The 12,719-nt window shown below is 36.8% G+C and overlaps 1 protein-coding gene across 1 annotated transcript; it reads right to left on the bottom strand.

The window, feature by feature from the left end:
• Positions 1-11,807: 11,807 nt before the first annotated feature.
• LOC138312427 (uncharacterized) lies at positions 11,808-12,576 on the bottom strand (the record flags this gene model as incomplete). The annotated part of the gene is made up of 1 exon (XM_069253305.1): positions 11,808-12,576. A coding segment is annotated over one exon (769 nt), but the record flags the coding sequence as incomplete, so codon positions are not given.
• Positions 12,577-12,719: the final 143 nt, after the last annotated feature.

The raw sequence follows: 12,719 nt of genomic DNA, 5'->3' as shown, positions 1-12,719 counted from the left end.
TCATAAGTGGATAATTGTATAGATAAAAAGTTCTGTGATTTTTTTTCAGTGTTGAACATTATCTAATTTCGTTCCGTAAAATATCGAGATCCGGAATATAATTTCTATGATTCGCTATTCTTAAATTTATATGTAACCAAGCCTCTCTTTGAATAAAGATGTGGACGGCATGGCAGCTAAGAAAACTTCTGTCTACTTGTATTTTGTTTGATATGACAACTCCACATCAACATGGTGGCAGCGGTGACGGTCGTATGCTATGAACTGTACTTCGTACAACGTAAGTGTTGAACTGTTCTATGACTAAATCTATGAAATAATGGGTGAAGAAGGTCAAGAGGTTTTCCTTCCCGCAGCCGAGGCAATGGCTGTACCGGCAACCCAGCATATCAACACAAATTTACGTTTACCCCCCCGAATTAAACATTCATTCAGGAAATGTGTCGGAGAATTTCAAAACATGGAAACGGCATATCGAAATATACTTAACCGCGAGTGGAATCTCACGGATGGGCGGCGAAATACAAACCGCAACAATAATTAATTGTGGAGGGGAGGCCCTATTGAAGGCATACGATCACTTTACGTGGGAAGACGGGATGGATAAGAATAACCCCGTAGATGTTTTCAACAAAATTAGAGATTACTGTAATCCTAGACAAAACGAGGTCGCCGAGTCCCACAAATTTTGGACTGTACAGTATTTTGAGCCTTTTGATCAATTTTTGACTGAATTGAGATCACGCGCAGCATCCTGTAATTTTGGGACACAGGAAGATAGGATGATAAGGGACAAAATAGTTTTCAGCGCTACTGGAAAAGTACAGCAACTGCTACTACGTGATGACGACCTTACCCTCAAGAGAGCAATCAAAATATGTCAACTTATGAACAAGCAAATAGACAGGTGAGTCAAATGAAAGAACCTGCCTATAAAGACTCTAAAGTACACAAACTGAAAGCCACTACCAAGCCCAATGTTAAGGGACACAAAAAACAACCGATGAACAGTAGGCCTAATTACAGGGAATCAAATGCTAGTGTAACTGTCAGAGAGTGTAAATTTTGCGGACGGACACACACTATGAAAAAGGAGGCATGCCCAGCATGGGGAAAGACATGTACCCAGTGTAATGGACGAAACCACTTCAAAGTTAAATGCAAAAAGAAAAATCTTCATGTCGTCGGTGTGGAGGGAGAAAACTCTGATTTCGACGAAGATGGAAACGACCAGTGGTTACACTCTGTCGCGATTAAACAGAGTAAGAACATAATTACTGCCTCCATGACTGTAAATGAGAATTCTGTGAAATTTCAGCTAGACAGTGGAGCTGATGTAAATACCATCAACCAAAGATATGTTCGGAGAGAACAAGTTCAGCCAACAACTCTCACCCTACACATGTTTAATGAGAGCACACTCAAACCATTGGGAGAGACGGAACTCATGGTCACGAATCCTAAAACAGGAGAGGGACAGTCTGTGAAATTTGTTGTAGTCAATAATATATTACAGAACATTCTTGGGTTAAGATCCATACAAGAATTGGGTCTAGTCACTATAAACAATGAACGGTTCATTGGAAAAGTGGAATCATCAACTGTTAACAAACTGGGTGACCTAGGGGAGGCAACTCTTACTCTTGACCCTGAGGTAAAACCTAAAGTTCTACCTTGTAGAAAACTACCAATCTCACTCCAAGATCAAGTCAAGGCTGAATTAGACAGTCTGGTGGAGAGACAGATTTTGATACCAATTACCAAACCTACACCTTGGGTAAGTCAAATGGCGGTGGCCCATAAGGCAAACGGAAAACTTAGGATCTGTTTGGACCCCCAAGTACTAAACACAGCCCTTCAAAGAGAGCACTTCAAACTACCGACAATTGACGATGTTTTGCCAAAGTTGAACAATGCCCGCGTATTTAGTAAACTAGACGTAAAGGAGGCTTTTTGGCATATACGCCTGGACGAAGAATCCAGTGAATATATAACCATGATTACTCCATTTGGACGATATAGATGGGCTCGACTACCTTTTGGACTGAAGGTATCTAGTGAAATCTTCCAGAGAAAATTAAACGAAGCCCTAGAAGGACTAGATGGTATTTTCGCCATAGCTGACGATATCATTGTTGTAGGAAAAGGCGCATCAGACGCAATCGCTCTGGAGGACAACAAAGAGAAACTAGAGATTCTTTATCAGCGATGTGAAGAAAGAAACATAGTCCTTAATGAAGAGAAGAAAGCTACAGGTCTCAAGGAAATACTCTTTCATGGACATACCATTACCGCCAATGGTATTAAAGCAGACCCTCTGAAAGTTGAGGCCATTCTGAAAATGGCCAGTCCTACTGATGCTCCAGGAGTGCGAAGATTTTGTGGTATGGTTCAATACATGGCTAGGTTCTTACCTTCTCTCTCGACAATGATAGAACCACTTCGTGAACTTACACGTAAAGATGTAGATTTCAAGTGGACAAAGACACATGATGCATGTTTCTCTACTGTAAAACAGGCACTCACATCTACACCAGTCTTAGCATACTATGATCCCAACAAGGAGTTAGTAATCCAGGTTGACAGTAGCAAAGATGGTATCGGTGCTGTTATGTTGCAGGATGGAAAACCATTGGAGTATGCATCCCGAGCACTTACTTCCTCGGAAAGGAAGTGGGCACAAATCGAAAAGGAAGCACTCGCTACCCTATATGGTGCAGAACGGTTTGACCAGTATACATATGGCCGGAAAATAGTAATTGAAAATGGTCACAAGCCGTTGGAGTCAATACTGAAGAAACCACTTAGCAGTGCCCCAAGGAGGCTTCAGGATATCATCATGAAACTCTACCGGTATGATGTAGAATTCCGTTTCCTTAAAGGGACATCACTTGTCATTGCTGATACTCTGAGCAGAGCATATCTTGACGAAGCTAGACCTCGCATCATGAACATAGAGGTCAATGAGGACATTTCAGACAAATGGCTAAGAGAAATATGTGACGCCACATCATCAGACCCTGATCTTCAAACCTTAATGAACACTATAGAAACTGGATGGCCAGAAACAAGGGAGACTACTCAAAATCCTTGTAAGCCCTACTTCGATGTAAGAGACACTCTGGGGATTATAGATGGTTTGATAGTGAAAGGAGAAGCTGTCATCGTACCCAAATCACTACGAGCTGACATCAAATCTAAGCTTCACAAATCACATGTTGGATTAGACGCCACTATGAGGAGAGCCAGAGGTACAGTATACTGGCCCGGTATGAAAACTGAAATAAAGCAGATGGTGGAAACCTGTGAGGCATGTCAAGAGATGGCACCTCGGTCTACGAAACTACCACTCAAACAACATAATGATGGTGACAAGCCATGGAAAAAAAAGTTAGGTATGGATCTATTTGAGATAAAAGGGAGACAATATCTGATAACTGTAGACTATTACAGCAACTACATAGAGGTTGATTACCTCTCAAAGGTAACCTCAACTGCTGTCGTGAACGTTCTGAAGAAACAATTCGCTCATTTTGGAATTCCAACAATAATTGTGTCAGATGGAGGACCACAATTTACCTCTAGAGAATTCCAACACTTTACCAAGACATGGGGTATTAACCATGTGACGTCATCTCCTCAGCATCAGCGAGCGAACGGCAAGGCTGAAGCAGCAGTAAAAGTGATCAAACATCTTATGATAAAATGTACCAGAAACAGAAAGGACCAATACGAGGCCCTTATGGAACTAAGGAACGTGCCTAGACAGGATACAGGACTCAGTCCTAACGAGATGGTATTCGGTCGACGAACGCGTACGCTCCTCCCAGATTTGAACCATGGTCGCGAGGAAAATGACGTGGTTAAACGAAAACGCGAGTTAGTTAGTGTGTTTAAAAGGTTCTAAAGACTTGTTTGAACAGGGCATTTTATACTGCCGGTGAAATTATGTGAAGGACACTGTTAAAAATAATAATAATAAGTCGGAGAACACAAGTTCAGTAAGTTTACTGTAATACCTTTATTTATTAACTTCTAGTCATATATATCTGCTAGTCAAGAGACATTATCATAGATGTGTTTATGGTAAACCAAATATTTCAAGTTAAAGTTATATATGTTCAGTGCTACCTTAGATAGTCTTTTTTTTAAAGAAAAAGGGATGTTGAACATTATCTAATTTCGTTCCGTAAAATATCGAGATCCGGAATATAATTTCTATGATTCGCTATTCCTAAATTTATATGTAACCAAGCCTCTCTTTGAATAAAGATGTGGACGGCATGGCAGCTAAGAAAACTTCTGTCTACTTGTATTTTGTTTGATATGACAACTCCACATCAACAGTTCTACTGTTACTTTGTGTTAAAGAAGCGTTGCTGAGTCTATCCCAATACAGTAATATCTTTGTTCCATCGACAATAAAAAGTGTTTTTTTTTATTTCCTGTCAAGACCTAATCCTCAATTTCAGCATGTGTCCTCTGAGGTACCCTCTGTCTGCCAGCGTTCACTTTGTCTCCACCCTCCCTTGATCCAGGGTAACGTTAATGGGTCATGCCTGCACGTATCATTTTGTGTTGTGATTGCTATAGAAAAACATCACTTCACTAACTCCCTTGATAGAAAACGGTGGGGTTTTGTCAAACTTAGAAAAGCGTATTTCCTTTTACCGAACTTGCCTTTTAGCATTGCACTTTGTGTATAGAGAGCAACCAACTAAATAATTTTACATAGACCACAGTGTTAAACTTTGTTAACGTTTTGTACTGGATCATTAAAACAAAGGAATATTAGTTAGCTATTGTGTTCTATATAAATAAAGTCTAGGTTCTCATATAACACTAGATAGAAAAAAAAGTTTGGGTCCTTCTGCTCAAACTCCAACCAGGGTAGCTTTATTGAAATCAGGCGCATTTTGCACTAAAAAATCCGGAAATTCTAATGTTTTTACCTATTCATTATCAAAATTGATATTTTGAACCTAAATCTCAATATGAATTTCCAAATTGATATTATGGTTTTCTAGGAATAATTACCTGTCAGAAAACATTTTTACTTTTGAAATTCATGATTAGCCAGCCAATCAGCGGCCGGGTTAAAATTCTATCCTGGGCTCAATCTTGTATACACAGGGGCCATTTCGAAGGTCTTTTTTATTTGGTTGGTTGTTCCCTATAGGAGCGTTTGGATAGAGAAAAGGGATGAAAGAATCTTTTCATTATTATTTGGCTATATTTGTCTCCTACTATGAGATTATTTTTAAAATATGCTGCTTACTGCAAATATTCTTATATTAGCGGTAGTTTTATTTTGATTTCTTGAGCTTATATGAACGAATATTGAAATATTCTAAAATTGATCGATATGAACATATATTCTAACTAAAATATTTTATATTTGTAAATATTACAGTGGCGAAATCACACTCGGATTTGACGCTTCCGTCTACCGGAGACAATCGTGCGACGTCATATTTAGACCATGACGTCATTAGTAAATGCGACGTCATAATATTGTTATTACAAGTGTGTCTTTTAGTATTCATGTCAAGATCGTTTGACATGGCTTACATGGCCGTAATGTGATAGAATTGCAACATACTTTCGTTAATCGATTGATTGATTGGTAGCCTTTTTTTTTATGAGAATTCTCTAAACTATGAGGCTAAAAGATAAACATAAAATATCACATTATATTGTGATGTTAAGGTAAGTCCATACTTTTGAAAATCGCGCCAATTCATATGACGCTATACCGGAAGTTGCGGAGGTTGTTTTGAATTCCAGAATGGTTTCCGATACGACATCACACTTGGATATTTTTTCAATAGGTGAAAATTTTCTACATAGATTATTGAATGTTTAAAATCATTAAACAAATCAAATAAAAGCAGTGAAGTGAAAATTATATGGTATCTCTGAGGTTTTTGCGGTCCCTGTCGTAAATGGGAATGGATTTTTAAACACCGGAAGTGCCGTTTGTCGCTATAAATCATAAGAGGGGACCCGGCCGGACCGAAATTCCGGAATTCTAAAAAAAATCGCATACGGATTTCCTTTAAACACACAATTCGGAGAAAATCATAAAAACAACTCCAGACATAAACCAGATATAATATCACAAAAACGTATGAACTGATGTGGAATGTTTTTTTTGCGGCATGATTTTCAAAAAATAGTCAAATATAACCCATCTTAGCACTGGATGAAATGGGGGTAGGGTTGCGAGTTACAAACTTCAAGCTTACAAAATTGTGAAATTTTGATCGAGGACCCCGTGTTTTTATATGATATTTGAAAAACATATTACCTTGGGCATATCATATACAAATATTGTGAAATTGACATGGGTTTTCATTTCCTTTCCGGCCTATTCATTGATTTTTTACGGGCGAAAATATGGCAAAACATGATAATTACGTATAGAAACGGTCCTTGGAAATAACAAAAATTAGTTAGCATTTGTAAAAATAAAATAGTTTTGTATATTGTTCTATCGTAAGAAATTAAGGACAAAAAATCAACAGGATCGAGACTACATTCACCCTAATATTATAGAAAACATAATTTTATGAATTTTTCTATTTTCGGTCAGCAAATTTGCATGAATGGTATATTTCAAGCTCAAATATCTCAAAAAGTAGTTCAAGAACACCCATTTATCTTTACAGATTTGAAATCTACATGAAAAATGCAAGAAAATAAGACCTGTTAGAAAAAAATGACATGGGTTTTCCCAAAAGTATGGAGCTACCTTAAAATGTCAAAACGAAAAAAAAACCCATTTATCTGTAACATTTTATTAAATAAATACACACAGTTTAATGTGACCGGCACATACAACATTAAATTTATAACAAATTAAATAACATTTCTTAATACATGTGAGTTACATTACAGTCAGGGTGTCAGATGATAGATATTGAGGTTACACTTTAATTCGGAAATTGGAAAAAAATAAAACCAAATCAGATAGGCACTTCTTATAAAGCTCTATATTTGATATTTATTGTAAGTTACATTTGCAGAAGGGAATCGCAAATTTAAAAAACAAAATCCTCAAATTACTTATATCTTCTTTTCTTGTAACAGCTAATTGTTTGTATTGTTTTTGACATATTTATTCATTTTTAGAGAGCAACAATGCAACACGTTTTCTTTCAGAAAAAAAAAAACACGGACAGAGTTCCGAAAAAAGCTGTGCAATTGCTATGAAAAATATCTAAACAAAATTAATATATCATGCGCAAAAGTATTGTGCACCATTTCGGCGTATACAATATTTCGTGTCATCGTTATTATCTTACTGACAATAGTGTATTCATATACAAGTATGCCCGTAATAATTGATTTGCGCTCGAGCTCTATCAAGATACTACTCGATGACTTACAGTATAGATTTAAACTTTTTTTCCAAATATCAATGTCAATCAGTTACGCTCTTCTACTTTGCAATCTGAGATATTATAAATACAGTTAGTTATAAATATTTTTTTTCAGAATAAAATTTCAAGAATAGCATTTTATTTTGTGTATGTTTGGAAAGGAAACACCAATTTGTTGACACGTGACACAGGTATTTCTTATCTATCACATAGTTGAAGAAAAGGATAATTAGGTTACTTTCTCTTACTCTGTGACAAATATTTCATTTTCTCTTTTATCATCGTAAATAATGTGAACAAAAATGTGAACCAACAAATTGGAATAATAATGGATTTCTGATTAAAAATTATCATAATAAACAACAATATTTAGTGATAATATTGCTAGTCTAATGCATCTCCGACCAGCAGAGATGCATAGTATGAAAACAGAATTAGATTTGAGACAGTATAGGACTTTGACTTGCATATCATTATGTGATATCAACACATTTATAAGTCATGTTTATTAACATAAACAATAATTCTGTATTTGCATATTGCAGAGTTATCTGCCCTTGCGGGTTTTGAATATTACGTCATGTGTTTGCTAGCGTAACGTCATACTTTCCTGAGAAAACGACGTACATTGCGCTCACAAAATAATGACGAAACAATAGATACCTACACGCAAGGGAGCTAAATTTGAAATATGCAAAGACGGCATAGAACAAGAGGGGAAAATAGATACCCATGTTGAAATCCCGACCAGGAATCGAACCCGGGTCTCTAGTGTGCAAACACTACGGCACTACTATACCGACTGGTCCAAAGAAGCATGCTCCGTCAGCCAAGTAACATATAGCGTATTAACATTATGTATATTTTTCCCGTTATATCATACAATTATTTTCACTTTTACACATTCATTCAATACAATCATATTTATATCATAAAAATACTTAGTATGAATATTCTGATTTGGTAAATATAAAACAATAGTTTTTCAAAATCATAAATATTGTGCAAACCTTTTACCAAAAATAAATATTCCTTAAACGTTTTTAACACTTTTTAAGGAAATTGTATACAAATTGGAATATACAACGTGTAAAGTCATTGATTAGAATGGACACATTAAAATAATGAAGCTAGGCATTCAACAAGAAGACAACATATAGATAGTTAATTAGTAAATAGATTTGATAAACAGTTTGATTTTGTGTGATTTCATTTTCATAACTTGCTGCATAATCGCTTCGTGGAATCATATTCATTCAATATGTAGTTACCTTACAAAATGTTGCAGTCTCTACACATTAAATATCAACATTGAGATTTAATAAAAAAGAAATTAGAATGGATTCAGCATCAGCAGGAAATATATAATTTTATGTGAGTTAAATAGGTTAAATAAAAATATGACTAGACGTAGTTATGACGAACTTTGTGACCATCACTCTTCTTTTGTCCCCAAAAACATTTGCCTATATTCATACGGATTTGACGTTGTGAGACTCATTCTGTTTTTGTTCCCCATCCTCCCCCCCCCCAAAAAAAAAAATGAAATAAAAATAAGACATATTTGTCTTGACACATCAACATTATGTTATACTTTGTGATTGGCACAACAATTCCATTTTTAGCGACACAAAATTGGACTGTGACATAATACTCTATTATTCAATCCACAACGTCATGACATCTGATGTTGCACCAAATTTCTAAATAAATCCATCCTAAAATCAATGTGAATATCTTGTGTGAAAGTCCGTGTAAGGCTGGTGGTGGTTATTAGGGTTGGCTTCATTTTCGATATGTAAGGCGTGGTTTGTATATCCGCCAAGAACAGGGTACAATTTCTGTGTCGCAGGTGAGAGATGATTGGAAGGAAACAGTGCAGGTGTCTGCGCACGTCCATTGCGGACCTGGGGTGATGCCATAGGGCTCTGTTCAGATAAGTATGGGCTGTTGAACATGACAGGTGTCGGGGCTGCTGATCGTGACGGGAACTTGCCGTTATACATATCCTGCAATTAAATAACAAATTAAGATGCCTAATGCTACACCGACAATGTAACAATGAAAGATAGCCATTTGTCATAAGGAGGTCTTTGCGTAAGGCTAGATCAACAGAGCAAGTTTAACTATATGTTCAGAAAAAATCCCATTTCATAAAACAACTATCTTGAATTATCTTTGTTAAAAAACACTGCATGAACGAGTTGTCCTAATTCTTTACATCTGAAACCTATACTTGAATACACTTTTGGTAGTTCACTCCTCACACCAAAATCAACATGGCTATTCATCGTTTTACATATTTGGTGCTCTGACCATGTTGGTTTTGAATAAATTGAATACAATATGGCATTCTTGTGCGGGTCTATTGTTGTCTCAACATATAACAGTCAGAAAAGTACTGAAAACCAACTTACTTTTGCGTGCGATTTACTTTCGCGAATAAAGTTAATTCGCTAATGTTTATCACAGTTAAATGTTAATTACTCTGATAATATTAAAATATATTTCAATTCAGTGTTCCAATCCATTAAATTGGTATGGAACTGAAATAACAAAATGTAAAAGCCACGGAAAAAAACCCGTTCACAGTAATTATAATACAGTTACAGATACCGAATGTCAATTGCTTTACCATTAAAATTGCAAAACTATATTTAATAAAAAATTTATAACGTTTGAGTATTGTTATAAGTCATTTCATAAAGAATGGACGGAACAGCATTTGTAGGCACGTCAAAGTTGTGTGTGTCTACAATGCCTACAATTTGGTGAGAGGAGAGGAAATTATTTAGCGGCCAGACCGGGATTCCAATCCGGGACCTCCAAACACTTGCCGAATGTTTTACCACTGAGCTACCTGGTCATCTATGATAGACGCAGTCCAATCCCGTTACACTCCTCCCTTCTTTTGCAAAGTCTTTGATCTTGGAGACATACCACCACAGTGGGTACTAGAGTTTGGCGACAATTTCGTAACAGGAAAGGAGAAAAAATGTACATTGTACTTACCGGTACGTAAGTTGGATTATCAACAGCTGGGGATGCTGAACCATTATGTGGACTATTCTTCTGTTTCTTCCGACAGATGAGACATATACAGACAGCGATGAGTATTATAACCAGTAAGCCTGCCACTCCTACTACCGCGCCAATTATCAGTATCTTCACGAGTTCGTCTGAAAACAAAATCACCGACATCATCAAAGTTGACGTTGTTGTTTTTTAAATAGGAGCCGAATTAAAACGCAGCCGAGGATATTTACTGAGTTCCCCCTTATAAAAATGATTGCATTTGAATCTCATTTTGACTAAAGGAGTTACAAAATCTGCTTATTGGAGCTGCTAACTTTATATTAACAAGAAATATCCTTAATGGACATGAACAATTTAGTGCCGAACCAAAAAAAAAGAAACAAATTATTAGCCCACACCAGGTTTGGAAATGTTTGTCATATACAGGAAAAACAATAAGGAATGTTAAATTCCCCCAAATAATTGAACAGCAGCACGTTTCACGTTTACAGCTATGATATACCTCTGAGCTCTATGATGTATTAGTAGGGGTAAATAGATTTTTATGTTTATACAATAGCACCATTATATACTTCTTATACAAATGTAAGAAAGCTGATTCGATATAAGAAAGTGGATTTTATATAAGAAATCGGATTCCATATGAACCAGTGCATTCAATATGAAAAAGCAGATTATTTATGAAAAAGCGAGTCCATTATAATAAAGCGGATTCATTATGAGAAAGTGAATTAAATCAGAGAAAGTGTATTAAATATGTCAAAGTGTATTCAATATGAGAACATGGATTAAATATAAGGGCGTTGATTCAATATGAAAAAAAAAGATTTATATGAGGAAGTGGATTCAATATTAAAAATGGATTCATTATGAGAATTCGGTTTCAATATGAGAAAGACGATTATATGTAAGAAATTCAATTAAATATGAGAAAGAGTACAAATCCTTAATCTCACTCCGAAACACATAGAGGATCAGACAGCAAATTTATGCCTCGTTCTGGCCACCTTTTCTCTTTTACCTTTTATTTTAACGTCTATAGTTCGGCTACATACTACATACTACAAACAATCTGCAAGCTCTGAGAATAATTGTATCCTATGTATTCTATCTGAAAAGTAATTTGATTGGACAATATAACAAGGTCATCGGAACATGACCCTCAATCAGGTGATGTCAGATCATCTATAGAACGAAGTGAGAGTAAGAAAATAACGATATATGTGTTAATCAAACCACGAGAGAAACATATCGTCGTATTATGTTGTTCCAAAAATTACTAACCTGACACCGTAGTTGATTGTTGTGTTGTAGAAACAGATGTAGTGGTATCGGATACAGTTGTAGTTGTGCTGTCTTTTATTGGTGTGCTAGTGGTGGTTTCCTTTACGGTAGTTGGAGTGGTAGTTGTGATTGCCGGATTGGTAGTTGTGGTTGTTGGAGTGGTGGTGTGGTGGTGGTTGTAGTTGTTAGAGTGATTGTGGTGGTGGTTGTTGGAGTGGTAGTTGTAGTTGTCGGAGATGTAGTAGTGATTGTTGGAGTGGTAGTTGTAGTTGTCGGAGATGTAGCTGTGGTTGCTGGAGTGGTAGTTGTGGTTGTCGGAGATGTAGTTGTGGTTGTTGGAGTGATGGTGGTTGTAGTTGTTGGAGTGATTGTGGTGGTGGTGGTTGTTGGAGTGGTAGTTGTGGTTGATGGAGTGGTAGTTGTGGTAGTTGGAGCTGTAGTTGTGGTTGTTGGGGTTGTAGTTGTGGTAGTTGGAGCTGTAGTTGTGGTTGTTGGTGTTGTAGTTGTGGTTATTGGTGTTTTAGTTGTGGTTGTTGGAGTTGTAGTAGTGATTGTTTGAGTGGTAGTTGTTGTCGGAGATGTAGTTGTGGTTGTTGGAGTGATGGTGGTTGTAGTTGTTGCAGTGCTAGATGTGGTTGTTGGAGTGGTAGTTGTGGTTGTTGGAGTGGTGGTTGTGGTTGTTGGTGTTGTAGCTGTGGTTGGTGGAGTGGTAGTTGTGGTTGTTGGTGTTGTAGTTGTAGTTATTGGAGTGGTAGTTGTGGTTGTTGGAGTCGTGGTTCTGGTTGTTGGTGTTGTAGTTCTGGTTGTTGGAGTGGTAGTTGTTGTTGTTGGAGTGGTGGTGGTTGTAGTTGTTGCAGTGGTAGTTGTGGTTCTTGGAGTGGTAGTTGTGGTTGGTGGAGTTGTAGTTGTGGTTGTTGGAGTGGTGGTTGTGGTTGTTGGTGTTGTAGTTGTGGTTGTTGGATTGGTAGTTGTGGTTGATGGAGTGGTGGTTGTGGTTGTTGGTGTTGTAGTTGG

Source organism: Argopecten irradians, unplaced genomic scaffold (assembly GCF_041381155.1).
Source record: "Argopecten irradians isolate NY unplaced genomic scaffold, Ai_NY scaffold_0316, whole genome shotgun sequence".
Lineage (NCBI taxonomy): Eukaryota > Metazoa > Mollusca > Bivalvia > Pectinida > Pectinidae > Argopecten > Argopecten irradians.
Note: the sequence above shows the minus strand (reverse complement) of the source record. Positions and strands in the feature narration are given on the sequence as shown.